The sequence below is a fragment of the Hemiscyllium ocellatum genome, chromosome 32, assembly GCF_020745735.1.
Source record: "Hemiscyllium ocellatum isolate sHemOce1 chromosome 32, sHemOce1.pat.X.cur, whole genome shotgun sequence".
NCBI classification, from domain to species: domain Eukaryota; kingdom Metazoa; phylum Chordata; class Chondrichthyes; order Orectolobiformes; family Hemiscylliidae; genus Hemiscyllium; species Hemiscyllium ocellatum.
The window spans coordinates 35,283,811-35,299,057 of record NC_083432.1 but is presented as its reverse complement, the minus strand read 5'-3'; the positions used below and the strand labels follow the sequence as shown (position 1 = coordinate 35,299,057).

General features: G+C 40.6%; 1 protein-coding gene across 2 annotated transcripts in view; it reads right to left on the bottom strand.

The window, feature by feature from the left end:
- Positions 1–510: 510 nt before the first annotated feature.
- Positions 511–15,247, bottom strand: part of vat1 (vesicle amine transport 1) — a 49,871-nt gene continuing 35,134 nt past the window's right edge. Inside the window, exons 6-7 of one of the 2 annotated variants that reach the window (XM_060849112.1) lie at positions 6,322–6,431; positions 511–1,053 (exon numbers count right to left, since the gene is read on the bottom strand). In XM_060849112.1, the coding sequence (XP_060705095.1) occupies positions 6,345–6,431 (87 nt within the window). In that variant the 3' untranslated portion in view covers positions 511–1,053; positions 6,322–6,344. Of the gene's footprint in view, positions 6,432–15,247 lie in introns of both variants that reach the window. The other variant, XM_060849111.1, reaches the window with a different exon arrangement.

Sequence of the window (15,247 nt, the reverse complement as noted above, 5' to 3'; positions counted from 1 at the left end):
AGTGTTCTGCAGCTCTGTCGGTCAAGGTCAGAAACCTGGAATGGCTGCTCTCTCCACAAATATTACCACGTAGCAATTCCGTTATTTGGTTTCACTTCAGGTTTCCAGAATCCCCAGTATTTTGATCTGGTATGGTTACACCTTTTGCTTCCAATAAAAGGCATTTTACCCAATGGAGCAATCCCCTTATAACAGGGATCTAAATGTGGCTAGCCTGGTATTCAAAAATCCAACAATGTTTATTACAGCTGGCTGAAATGCAAACATTTGATTCACAGACACTTCAGTGTTACTAAATAACTTTAATACTAAGCCAGCCAATACATTTCCATCACTTTGTCCTGCTTCAAGTGGCCCCAGATAAGGCAGAGTCTGAGCGTTTGATACCCTCAGGTCACACTAAAATACAGTGATGATATTTCCAGCATCTCTTAAAGATATGCTAACATACTAATCTTGACATGGATCAGGTACCAAATGCTTTTAAGATCAATGCTTCCAGAATCACACTTTTGGATTTTAGGTATGCATTTTATTAAACATTTAAGGCATATGGTAACACCTGGCATTAAACAGCATTACATTTCATAGGATCCATCTAAACAGCAACTGCACAGTTTTAACTGTTTCACACACACATACAAAAAGCAGCTTTTAGTACGAGATTAAAACACTGAATAAAATCGAGCGCAGTTAACGTTGACCTATTTGAGAAAAGGACAGTTTGTGCCTTCAGTGAATTTCCAGTTGCAAGTTCCTTTTGAGACTAGAGTTGGCCAGCTAACATTATTCTAATGCACAGCAATAAAATCCCCCATTAAAGACTAACTGAGCAGATTCAAAATACATTATTCTTGGTGTTAAACATTTGTCATAAACGCTAATCCACTTTAATCTTCTTAAGTGCTAGGCTTTAGAAACCAGCAATCAGAATTAGAATGTACGAAAAGTCAGAACTTTTAGTATGGACATTCTTCCTATTCCAATTTACCACACAGTGTACTAGGCAGTACTGTATAACATCTTGATTCAGCACCTGGACTTCTGATTGTCCTAGATAAAGAAAAACAATAAAAATGATTGAATTCCATGGGGCGAAAATACCTTCTAAGTGTGCTCAAAAACAGGAGACAGTTGCAATTACATTCGTAAAACTGTATGAATGAAGGGATCATAGACACAGTCATATAAACTCATTAAATGAAGCCATAATCTCTGTTAGATATACTGGTAGTTACCAGCTTGGAAAAAAGGTAATGAATAATGAAACAAGCTCTATGCTGAGAAAAAGTGGAGGATCTAGTTTAATGGGAGAAATAAACAGGACGTATACATGATGTTTGCATTGTAGAGGTGCTAGCACCTGAAGGAGGAGGGAGGCTCCGAAAGTTAGTGTTTTCAAATAAACCTGTTGGATTATAGCCTGGTGTCATGTGATTGGGTGTCCAACCTAATGCAACATCGGCACCTCCACATCATGGTCAACAAAAGGAGTTCACTTAGACAAAGTTAAGCAGAAGGCCACAGCTTTCACATTAATTTGTCCATTCAGGACTATACATGCGTTCAGTTGCACACTAATCAGAACTGTACTGCCAAGTTGCTGAGTAAGCCACTCAGATGCATCAAATCAAAACAAAAATCAGAAATTCTGCTTCACACACAAATTACCTCCATACACATGCACACTGAAGAATCATGCAAATGCATATTTGAAAAGGTATCAAGAACCAGATATAACTCAAGATTCCCTAATCAAGCACAAAAAAAAGTATTCAGATCACTACAGTGACTTTACAATGTTGATGTGTCTTTGCAGTTTAGGTGTTATTGGAATTGGAATGCCCCTGAGCAGCCAGGTATATACATCCAGACCCTAATCAAAAAAGGGACTTGCAACTGTAAATCAAAGGTCGCAGGGTTACATAATAAGCCACATGAAGGCAGATTTGGCCCTTTTAAATCCTGACAATGGACAAAGTTTTATTTGGAACATTAGTCCCTTCCTTTAACGGACATCAAGCTTAACCACAGGAATGGATCTCTCAAATTCCATCACATCATTCAAATCACATTCAGAACCAACCGGTTCCCTAGTTTTCAAGAAATTGGCACATTTTTAGTAAGCTTCAAGACATTTGAGCTGTTGCTCAGGCTCAGCTTTGAATAAGGCATTGTGTATACAAAGTTTCAAACTACTTCAGTGGACAGATGAGTGGGATATCAAGTTTTGTTTTCAGTTCTCGGTCTATAATTCATGGAAATTGCTTTGAGGAAAAGAAATGACGGGGAAAAATTAAGTTTGGGTGCAGCGTCATGATCCATTGCCTTTCCAGAGTATGCTGCCATGTTTCAGCAGGACAGTAAGCTGATTATAGAGAGTCTCTAAATCTATAGTTGAGTCGGCTCAGCACAAACCTGGGACTAACTTTGAGCCCATTTGGATCAGTGGAATTCAGTGAGTAGCAACAAAAGAAAGAAATGGATTGCAATGTTGAACATCACCTCTTCAGCTAATTCAGTTGCAGTGCATCAAGATCCACAAATTGCTTGACTTAGAGAGCCTGGTCTTAAATAAAAACAGAAAATGGGAAGGAATGGAAGAATCTTGCATGGACTTGGCTGTTGGAGTGAAATAGTTGATCGAACAGAAAGTTAAAGCAAAATGACCAGTGAAATAAACAAATCTGATCACGAGCGACTGCCTACTTTGCCTCAGTCACAAGTGAGATGTTGTTCTTAACTTAATTCAATAGATTGCCAGTGTTCCAAGTAGTCCATTGGTTAACAAAAGAAAAGTGTACATGCCCTCTCTAGTTTAACACAAGACATGTATGAGTTGATTTCCCTGTATAAAAATAATGAAAAACTCATCTGTCCACTTGGGCAATTTGTAAAGATTCCAAATGCTCAAATATTCTTTGGTCCCCAGTTATTTCTGCAAAGGTTGTAGATTTTATTTGGTAAACAAGATACCTCCCATTTCACACCACATTCAATAAAAATCTCAGCAACGTGTCTGAACTCCTTTTTCTCTGATTTCTTAAGATACAAACTTATAGCACATGAAAAGGGCTAGAGTAGTAAGGCCACATGTGATAAAAGGGTACAGCATAACAGAGGTTAACCAATTAAAATTTGCAGTCACAAATGATTCCACTAAACATTAGTAGGACATTTTTCATGAGGAGTCCATTTTCTTACAGTTACCTTCTGCTCCCAATTACTAACTCCCAATTGTTTTACTTCTTCCATCAGATTTTAACCCATTGTTCATCAGAATCCACAAACATGACACTGCAGGATTAGGGCAATTTCATGATTTTACTCTGTCAAAGCTATTCTTGATCTGGGAGGTGGGTAAGAGCTTGTTCACCACTATGTTGCTGACCACATTATAATGTACAATAGGTACAAAGGATGAGGTAGCTGAGACTGACCAATCTTTCAACCACCGCTGGGAAACAATTCAATGCAGAAAGAGGCTTCTCTCTGGTCTTTCGTACACATTGAAGACTGTGGCAATTTTGATAAAAATGATTATTGTAAACAGCAAGTGGTTAAGATTCTACATTCAGACGAGGGCAAGGTTTATGGTGGACACAAACAATAGAGATCTCAAATCATGTGACAGTTTACAGGAAAGCCTAATATTGGAACGTATTTATCTTATCTTCTGCTATCTTGCTTAACCCAACTCTTTTGGTTTAGCCACTTGGAAAAAGCCTAAATGTGTCATGGGAGTTTGGGAAAGCAAATAGGACTTCATGCTTTGAAGAGTTGCAGATCCAGAATCCAACTTTTTTTTTAAAAAAATGGTAACAACACCAAGAATAAAACCTCCTGGGGCAAAAACATTTTCTGTGGAGTTTCAAACAAAATGTGGCTTCAAATTAAAAAATGGATAGAACTAAATTGCCATTAAGATCATACTGACAAATTATATTTCACTAGCTGTTGAAAATGCATTTTAAAAAGTTCATCTTGGAATCTACAGACAGTTCTTTTATTGATTTATCCAGTGAGAATATAACAAAACTAGTTAAGAGTTTTCACAAGGCACTGGATTTGTACTCTGGTTTGGCAGGTATTTGAATACTCGATAGGCAGAGATTACCTTTGACATAAGACATTATAAATGGTCGTGAAACTTAATTTAGTAAAGAATACTTGGCATTTTATCTTGCCAAACAGCACCAAATTCAGACCTGGATGTTAAAAAATCAGTCAAGTGCCCTGTGCAGAAAAAGGTGGAGTCAGCCTTATTGACAAATCTTAGTGACACCCAGCCTGAAGTCTCATACTGTACAGAGATGGAGATGGAATTTATAAAATCCAGATGCTATCTTGGCACAGACCCAAAAGTAAAGACAAGAATTTGGCTATTGTGCAGGATGAAGTTATTACTTGTGGATTCATTCCTTAAGCACAAGAGGCAGTTGAGATGGTGCCACAGTTAGATCCTTATTGCAATTATGTACTCCTATATATGTGTTCATATAGACAGTACACATTTAGCAAGAGGTCAAGCAGCTGGCCCTATAGAATCAAACTTTATGCACTTTTGTAATGTAAACAGAGTAAAAGAGTGCAACTTGCATTGGTCTCAGTAATTTATTGACTGAGTCACTAGTTGCCTCTGGTCAATTTTCTTTTAGGATTTAAAAAGGTCAGTTCTGGACATGTGTAGCATTAATAAATTCAGATTTAATTTGCTTTACTGTGGATTTTCCCATGCAAAAAAAACACCACAGTGCACGGACAAACAGGATTTGGCCATTCCAGGATAGATCCTAAAGAGTAGGAGGCAACGGTCCAAGATTCGGTCAACAGAATTCATTATATTTCTGGAATTTGGATTCAGTTTAGCACATTAAATACTTAGCTCTGCTTGCCCTAAACATTTACCAACGCACCCTGTACTGTCAGTCACTAAAGCTAGAGGAATCTATTAATTTTCATCAGCCAGGGAATGGCAGTTCAATCTGCTGTAAACAGACACAAACCATGTTAAAGTGAGAGCAAGGAAACATGGTTACTGTGGTTGGACTTGTACATATCTAATGTGCACATTGGGACATATCAGCTCTAACTAGCACTGCCCATTTGAGTCAGAGGTACAAAAGGTTGATGGCAGAAGTACATGGAACAAAAAAAAGAGACCTCAGACAAAAAAAGTCACTGATCATGAATTACAAGACTGAACAGCAGAGAAATAAATCATTGCCTTTGGCCAAGTTATAACTGGGAATGTGCAGCTACTCCAGGTTTTGATCATTCTAGCCAGAACATCATTTTTAAAAAAAAAAGTCAATAATAGAAACAAGAGACTAGTTTCAGCCGGTTATTGGAAGAAATCGAGTGGCACTGTAAATTATAAGTGGTACAGTATATCAAAAGGCTCAAACAGTTCCAACTCGAGTCATAATTATCAAACATGGAGTAGGATCAGAATCCAATGAAGTAGTTAGTGGTTACTGTATGAAAACTAAATGTCACTTGGTGGTGTTTTTGGGTGACAATTTGTTAGTTACTGGTCTGGACCGAACCATTGCCAATCAAGTAGCCTGGATCAGTGTACAGTCCCAGCTAGAACTCAGTTGAAATAAAAGGAGTCCTTAAAACCCCATATACAGCTAACACTCTCCACAGGTTCAATTGATCAAACAGCACTTATCTCTAATGTGAACCATTTAGTACTAACCCTTTAAGGTTTTCTACATGGACAGATGGAATTCAATAGGGTGGACAAATAATTGAATCAAAAAAGAAAGGGGAGGTGCATTTACTGCACAGATCACACATTCAGCAGTTCCTGAAAGTCAGGCATCAGTGGTGTAGATGTACAGTGAAAGCCAATCAAGTTTCACAATATTTTACAATTCTGTGCTGTCCACAAGTGGTCAATTTGTGCCTCAGTTTGGAAGATTCAACACAATTGTTCCAATATTTTGGATCTTTGATCTACATGGTGGATTATAATTACAGTAGTTTGGAGTCATTGGAGACAAAGGGGTGCCAACGCAGAACTATGTCAGGCTGTCAGCTGCAGATGTTCTATATTTTTTAAATTGTTGAACATATTGGAGATTGGGATGTTGGGGGGGGAAGAGAAGAGAGAACAAGAGGATAAAAGGTTGTGTGAAAGGCCCATTAAACAGGATGGTAACTTTTAAGCAGCAAACCAGAACTAAAATGCACCTGATTACAGGATCAGTCAAGATTTGCTTCCCTGCTTCAAGCTTAAAATTAGTCATCTGTCCATCTTCAGGTCATAAAAGGTTAGCACTTTGAGCTAAATTTACAAGTGTTATTCCCTGCCTTCTATTGGAAATACAGTCAGACTAATTTTCAGCCTTCTTTGCTTCTGGGACCAGAATAACTTTCCCAATGTTTCTGCGCTCCTGCATTTGCTTCATAGCGTCTCCAATCTGCAGAGGAAAAGAAGAAGTTTATATTTTTTAGCACCAAAATAGTCAGTCAATCTCAAATTGATCTTATGGCTGCTTTCATTTAAAAGTAAAGATAATATTAAACCAGACAATCCAAAACAAGACAGGCTAAGCAGGCTTACTGTTAATACAAGAGATTACGAAAGTGTTTTCTGCACACAAAAAACCTCAAATGCCAACATTTTGGCAGACTCTCTGGTGGATCAAGTGTTAAAAGTCACAAGTTGCCAAGTGGCAATTATCACACAGCCATCTGCTTAGCAATTCAACTCTAAATACCAGGATTGCTTTTTATTTGCATGAACCCTTCACACATTTGGAGCAATTAAGTGGTGTGGAGAATGGATACACTTTTTTCCCCCAAAAGTGCTGACTACTCCATTTCAGCTGAAAGCTGTTATTTTACAAAAAAAGGACTTTAAAAGGAACATTTAAAAAAATCTGCGTTGGGACTAAAACCCTGATCAGACTCAAATCAAAGATGGTCAGTGGAACAACAACTATGACATACTGGACAGACACTTGCATGCACCATTCAAATTCTTCCAAATTTACAAAAGAAACATTTTTAAATAAAAGTGGAGAGTTAAACAATTTTTAGGATGAGCACATCAAACCTTGCCAGTCTCTAACTCACTGGGAGCGAGCAAATTAAAAGAAAACATTTTGAATAGGCCCAATGGATTAGCTCTGCGTAATTTTACTTTGCAGCTCTTTTAAAAAGAAAAAAAACCCTTTCCTTGTGAAACTAGATACTTGTGACTGAAAATATTACTCACCAACATCATCCACATTATAACCAGACTGGTTATGACATTATTTTAATATTAGCACAAAACTGTACTACAATCGTTGCAACAACTGCATCCCACAAATGTCATCCAAACATTTTTTCCACATGAAGGGAAACAGCCTGGACCCAATTCATACTTTTTTCCCCCCCAGTTGCTAAAAATTATCCAAAAATCCAATACAAGTTCCAAATAAGTGAATATTTTCAAACCATATACTGTAAAAGTTCAGAATAGAGTGGAAATTTAGGAAGAGGAGTACTTCTGTTTTCCTCTGGTTGAGTCACGCCATGCACTGAAACACAGACTCAATAAAGCAACAGAAATACCACATCGAAAAATGTGATCTTACCATGGCACAAAACAGTGCTGAAAATGTGTTGCTGGAAAAGCGCAGCAGGTCAGGCAGTATCCAAGGAACAGGAAATTCGACGTTTCGGGCATAAGCTCTTCTTCAGGAATAGCTTATGCCTGAAACGTCGAATTTCCTGTTCCTTGGATGCTGCCTGACCTGCCGCGCTTTTCCAGCAACACATTTTCAGCTCTGATCTCCAGCATCTGCAGACCTCACCTTTCTCCCCATGGCACGAAACAGTGCCCACCCAAGATACCCCTCGACTGTAGGCATGCAGCCACCACCTGATGGCACCCTTCACAAAACAATGTTGCTGAAACCAGAAGTTCAAGATTTATTGACAACACCCCAAGAAAGCAGAATTTAGGAATGAAGTGGTGGGAGCACTTTCGCCCAATTTACAATTCAAGTCAAATGCCATTACTTGTTATTTTCTGGGGATAGGTGTTGTGGCACTGTGTTGATCAATTCATTACTGATTATACTATTCACAAACATTTTGTAATTACCGTTATATAAGCGCCAAAGGCCAGTGGCTATTGAACAGATTTGCATCGGGTTCTGCACAGGCTCAATACCTTTTTGGAGGTGGATACGGTGATGGCCAGAGAAAGTGTTTTGTGTTTCTGCACACAGACAGCTCCAGCTCCCAGCTGTTTAATTTGAACTTTTGGCAGCGCAAGAAAGGATGACAAATCTTCTCAAAGTCTGTTTCTGTTTATGAAGTGCTCATTAATCCAGAGTCCTGAACACTTTTCAAAAGAGCTTAGTTTGCACTTGAAGGAAATAGGACACCGTTTGGTATTAAACCAAAGCACTAAACTGCAAACAGACATACGGCCGTTTTATCAGTGATTGGGGCAGTTATGTTTCATTTTCAATGCTGCTGAAACTGCTGTGCAAATAGAATAAACTGGAATATAGTTTATTCTAACTATTGAAATGATATCAGAGATGGATGAGGTGAAATTGTTTCACTGCACTATATCAGGGAACCAAAAATATAGTCAAGCATTCATCCAGTTATTGGAAGGATATTATTAAGCTGAACAGGATTCAGAAGAGATTTAACAGGATGTTGCTGGGTATGGAATATTGGAGTTAAAGAAAGGCTGGATAGGACATTTTTCACTGGAGCGAGGAAGTTGAGGGGCAACCTTATGGAAGTTTATAAAATAATGAGGGGTATAGCGTTAATGGTCATTGCCTTTTCCCTAGGATGGGGGATTCCAAGACTAAGGCGCACATGATTAAAAAAGGAGAGAGAGAGAGAGATTTAATAAAAAAAGGACAAGAAGGGTTTTTTTTAAAAAAACAGAGGGTGGTTTGTGTGTGGAAAGAACTTCCTGAGGAAGTCATGGATGTGGGTACAACATTTAAAAGATATTTGGGAAGGTAAATGGATTGTCCTATAGGGCCCAGGGATGTGTAAGTTAGGGTGGATTGGCCATGGGAAATTGTCCCATAGTGTTCAGGGATGTGCAGGTTAGGTGCATTAGTCGGGGCCAGGGGAATGGGCCTGGGTGGGTTACTCTTCAAAGGGTCAGTGTGGACACAGATTCCCTACAGTGGGGAAACAGGCCCTTTGATCCAATAAGTCCACACTGACCCTTCCAAGAATAACCCACCCAGACCCCTGACTAATGCACCTAACCTGCACATCCCTGAACACTATGGAACAATTTCCCATGGCCAACCCACCCGAATGTACACACCTTTGGACTGCAGGAAGAAACTGGAGTACCTGAAGGAAACCCATGCAGACACAGGGAGAAATGTGCAAACTCCACACAAACAAACAGTTGTCGAGGCTGGAATTGAACTCGGATCCCTGGTGCCATGAGGCAGCAGCGCTGACCACTGAGCCTAGTCATTGCCAAAGCTTCTCAGAGGAGTGCCTTCTGAACCCGGCGATTGCCTCTGCCCCCATCTGGAAGAACAGACGGGCAGCAGGTACATGGGAAAGCCACGCCCCGGCATGCTCCGCTCCGCTCCCCCCTCCCCAACTCGGAAATGTACCTGCCGTTCCTTCGGGATCAGAATCCTGAAAGTCCCTCCCTCCGAGGGAAGTCGCGGGTCAGGCCAAAAAAAAGGAGGGACACTGCAGATGTTAGAGAAGGCAGCTCACTCCCCCCTCCCGCCCTCCCCCCAACCACCCCTGGGGGATAACCAGAGACCCAAGGGGCGGTCAGGGTGTTGGAGGGATATGGGCCAGGAGCAGGTAGGTGGGACTAGCTTAGTTTGGAGATTCTACTCGACATGCACTGGTTGGACCAAAAAGTCATACAAACACAGAAACAGACGCTATCAGTAAGCCTTTTGAATACGGTGAAATCATATCCATATTTGACTGAACTCATCTACCTTTCAGACAGACATGCCCTTTTGCTTGGGTTTCTCCTGCTCAAAAGAAACTGTTTATGTCAAATAAAGCTCTTTAATCTTATCTTCACCTCACATACCAAATCAGCATTAGTTACCTATTTTAAATAGCTGCAAGACCATAACAGTTACAGTAAACAATAAAACTTGCTTGTTCACCAATAAGTGAAGCAGAAACCAAGAGTTCAAACAGTGGTATAAAGTGGAGAAGTAACTTTGCTGTGGATAGTAAAAAAGGTTGAATTTAGGTTCAAGCACAATTTGCATTAAAAAAAGAGATACAATCAATCAATATTTCCACTTGATGCAGCATATTTATTTGTTCAGGAGGCATTTATATTATTTGCTTAAAGGCCATCCTGAATTGAAGGTAGTGGTGAGTTACCTTCTTGAAGCACTGCTGTCCATGTGTTATTAGGAAAGAATCTCAAAATTTTGACCCCGTGATGGAGCTGTATCTCTGTTCCTTCACTAAGTTAAAAAGTTGCAGCTTTGAGGGCAACTTGTAGATGCCCTTGTTGCACTAGGTGCTGGAGACTATGGGTTAAGAAAAAACACAGCCAAGTAGTTTGAGGAGTGCATTTTGGAATTTTCCAGTGGTGAATGGAGTGAGTGTTGACGGTGGTAGACATGTTCATCCGGAAATAGATTAGATTAGACTTACAGTGTCGAAACAGGCCCTTCGGCCCAACAAGTCCACACCGACCCGCCGAAGCGCAACCCACCCATACCCCTACGTTTACCCCTTACCTAACACTACGGGCAATTTAGCTTGGCCAATTCACCTGACCCGCACATCTTTGTGACTGTGGGAGGAAACCGGAGCACCCGGAGGAAACCCACGCAGACACGGGGAGAACGTGCAAACTCCACACAGTCAGTCGCCTGAGTCGGGAATTGAACCCGGGTCTACAGGCGCTGTGAGGCAGCAGTGCTAACCACTGTGCCACCGTGCCGCCCACTAGGTGCTGAGCTTCACTCCAAGCAAGTGCAGAGATTTCCATTACAATCCTGACTTATTTCTTGTAAAGGCCGTGGATGGGCTTTGCCAAGTGAGGAGCAACCGTGCCTTTACAATGTGGGGCTGCTGAGTCCTCATGCACAGCATCATGCAGGACTTCAGATTTGGAAGCTATTGCCACACGTGAACCTCAGAAGTTCATGCAAGGGAAAGAAGGAGTTGATCTGAAAGTTAGGTACTTGCCACAGATTTCCCAGCCTTTGACCTGCTCTTATAGGCAGACTATTCAGCTTGCAATTGTGGGGTTTCAGCAATCATATCATTCAAAGTCAAGGGGAATTTGTTCGATTCTCTAATGGAGATGGTCACTGCCTGACCTATTTATCACGCCAAACCAGACTGTTGTCCAACTATTGCTGGACATCTACACAGACTGCTTCAGTATCTGAAGAGTCATGGGATCTGCTCAACATTTGTTTGATGATTACACATCGCCCCTTTTGATGGTAGAGGGAAATGAAGCAGCTGAAGATGGTTGGGACTAGGATGCTACTGAGGAATTTCTGTGATATCCCAGGAAATAACCTCCAACAATCAGAACCATCTTCTATTGTACTAGTAATGGTGGTGGATGAAACTTAGCAAGCACGATGAGATGGCGACAATACATCCCAATTATTGTTAACACTGACTTTATTCAATAAATACAACAATGCTAATTAAAACTATAAAGGAGAAAAGCAGAATCACCTGGAGCACTAGGTACAGAGGAGAAATGGATTTTGTTTCTAGGAAACCATAAATGAGAATGGCTAAAAAAGACACGCTAAAGAGCATCCAATTCATACCAAGTTAAACCAGTTCACAATTAAAATTTGAATGCTTTAACCTTGTTGGAAAACAAGTTAAATAAAGGGAATGAGGCTGGAAAGTTCAAATCTTAACTGTACACAGAATGTAAAACACAAAAAAAAGGGACAAGGGTATGGAATTACTTTTCAAACATATCGATCCTACTCAACTGTTAGATTGTTCAAACTTGTCCAACATCGGAGATGTAAACAAGCTATTGCAGAGCAGAAATAAACAATTAAAATATGACAACCACAAAAGCTTGCATTTTGCATAAATTGAATTCCTCATTCTAAATGGGAGCTGCACCAGCCCAATGACTTTAATTTGACTTTTGTCGCAGTTTAAACATTTGCCAAGCTCAAACAAACACACAGCCAAACTGTCTGGTCAGTGAAGCCCAGGGAGTCAGGTATGCAGTTCTTTTCCCAGCACCTGAGGTGACAGGATGCAACACCATCACTGCTAGCAAACTGTTCCTCTCATTTAACTTTTAGCACCATTGAGTTTGACACTCCAGCCAGGAAAAACAACCGTCCTGCATTTGCTACAAAATGAAATGCTCTAATACCTCCCCTCTCAAAGCAGCATAAACAGACTTCATATTTTTATAGCCTGCTGCTCAAGTGCCAAGTTCCCTTCACATCAAGGCTACAAACTATTTGTGCTCTGAATGGCAGGCACCCACTCCAGGTATGCCAATTCAAGCACATTTAAATCGAGGGACACCATGTAAAAATTAAGCCACACAATTTGCAACTTTTAAAATCAGTTTTTGTATATTGGTCATCCATTTCTTCACCAACTTCACCACCCATAAGAGCGAACTTGCACATGCCAATATTAGTCCGTAATATCACAGTTTATCAACAACCAAATCAGGAGCAACCATCAACAGAAAGACAGGATCAGTTCTGACAATCTCTGCTTTATTCATTGGAGAAATGGATCATATGCAAAATTCAGGATACAGCACAATTACTGTACACTTGTAAAATCACACAAAGTTCGGCAAGACCTGTGTCAAGGACAACACCTTGAAGTTTTCATCCTCTTGTGGAGAAGCAGGTTTCAATTAAATTGCCAATTAAGAAATATAGCTCACTAAACATCAGTCATACTACTTACCTCATCAATAGTAAGCTGCCTAATTTTACCACATGCACCAAACAAGTTAAAAGTGGAGGGCTCGACATGAAAACAGGTGGGTGCCTAACAACTGAAGCATACGTGCTCCAACCTCTCTCCATACCGGTTGGCAACAATATTGTAGGGCATGCTCCTTGAGCACTGGTCACATGCACCCCACATCCACAGTCCTTGCCCACTGATGTGTCAGCCTATAACAAACATCATGGGGCATTTGCAATCCACTTACAGCATGTTGCTGCACTTCACCGGCAACAATCACTGAAGTGATACTGCGAGGGCATGCACACAGCTGATGGACTGGAGCAGGCCGAGACTCCAGCCAGTCTTACTGCTGGCAGAGGAACGTTGACCTTCATTTCATAGTGCAGTATAATAAGGAAGCCTTATAATATTACTTAGACTGTACCTGGAGTACAGACGGGTTTGGCTCCCCTTTATTTCCTTCCTTTGGATCAGAAAACAATGGTATTAAGAAGCAGCCCAGAGAAGGTTCGCTTGGCTGATCCTGGGTACGCAGGAATGGACTTAACGGTTTAGTAGGTTGGCCTTGTACTCATTGTTTTAATAAAGGTTTCTTCTTCTAGACTCCAAAGGATTTTCAGGAGCTTGACACGATAGATGCAGAGAGTAAAAAATGAGGTCTGCAGATGCTGGAGATCACAGTTGAAAATGTGTTGTTGGTTAAACCACAGCAGGTCAGGCAGCATCCAAGGAATAGGAAATTCGACGTTTCGGGCATAAGCCCTTCATCATTCCTGATGAAGGGCTTATGCTCGAAACGTCGAATTTCCTATTCCTTGGATGCTGCCTGACCTGCTGTGGTTTAACCAGCAACACATTTTCAACGATAGATGCAGAGGTCACTTTTCCTTTTGAAAGAATTTAGGGCCGAAGAACACAATCTCAGAGTAAAAGGGTACCCAGTTAGGACAGAGGTGATGAGTAATTTCCTCCCTCAAAAGAGGGGAGCAAATCTCGAATTCTTTATTGTCAAGGCTGGGTTGTTAAGTAGACTCAAGTCTGAGAGACAGCAAATCAAGGGTTAGAAGGATAGCACAGGCGACTGGAAGGAGGATTCAGATCAGCTATGATCTCACTGCATGGCAGAGTAGATTTGATGGGCTGAATGGCCTACACTTCCTCTATGATTTTATGGCTGGGGCAGTAGCAGGGGCAGTGCAGGGTTTGTCTGGGCATACTACAGCATTTTAAACAAGGATGGCAGGTTTCTCTAGCATATCCTGGCAGTGGCAAGTTGTTTTGGAAACAGTTCAGTAAGGCAAGATGGGGTTGGAATGGAGTGAGGATGACAGCACAGGGGCAGGATAGGTCATTAATAAAGCAGTTTGACCAGATTCAGCAAGGAACTCATGGCAACACACTAAAACAAGCCTTGACGTAACTGTTCATTTGCTCTGAACGAACAGTCCTACTGGAGTCAAAACCTTAATTCAGTTTCTCTTCAAACGCTATCAGATTTGTTCATTTTTCCAACACTTTGTTTTTAAACATTAAGCAGACAAAGAAAGTGCTACCAAAATGAAGAATTGAACTGCATGAAAAAAGGAATCCAGCCTATCCCAGGGTCATCCTAGTCACTGACCTCAATCTGAGGTGCATAGCTAAGCATTTCCAGATTGCAGTAATTGGTTAAAATATTTTTTAAAAAAATAAAAAACTGTGATTAACAAAACCTGTGCAAGTCTTCAGGATCATGCTTGGGAAGCAGCAGTAATTCCTGAATTTTATACCAGTCTCGATTTTGGGGAAACACCTCAGCTGGTTGCTAGTCCCTCCTGATTGTTCTTTGCTCATCAGGTCCCCTCAATGCTGTTCAAAAAAATAAGTGAAAATACAACTTCAAGTAGGGACAGCATGCCCAGCGGGGTAGTGGGGCAGGGATGTGTTCTTTTGATTTCAAAATAATTTTAAAAATATGAATATAACAAAAAAAAGGGATGATTTGCTGTCAGAGGTTTTCACTTGAGGTTAATTCATTGAAATCACTCAGTCACAGCTATCCTAACCTCCAAGGGTACATGGATATCAGAGCTTCAGAATTTAGATTTTGATTTAAAAGGTCTATCAACGGAACTGAAAATGGAGCTCTATAAACAGAGTGCGATTCTACTGCCACTAAAACTGAATGAGATCTATCTTTCAGTACAATTGGTAAATGACAAATATATAATGCCATTCTGCGACTGCTTTCTGTACAGAGCAGGAGTAGAATCTAAACATTACCCCTTGCAGCTAAACAGCGAGAATGCCAGAACAGCTATAATACCTGATGGCCAAGTCC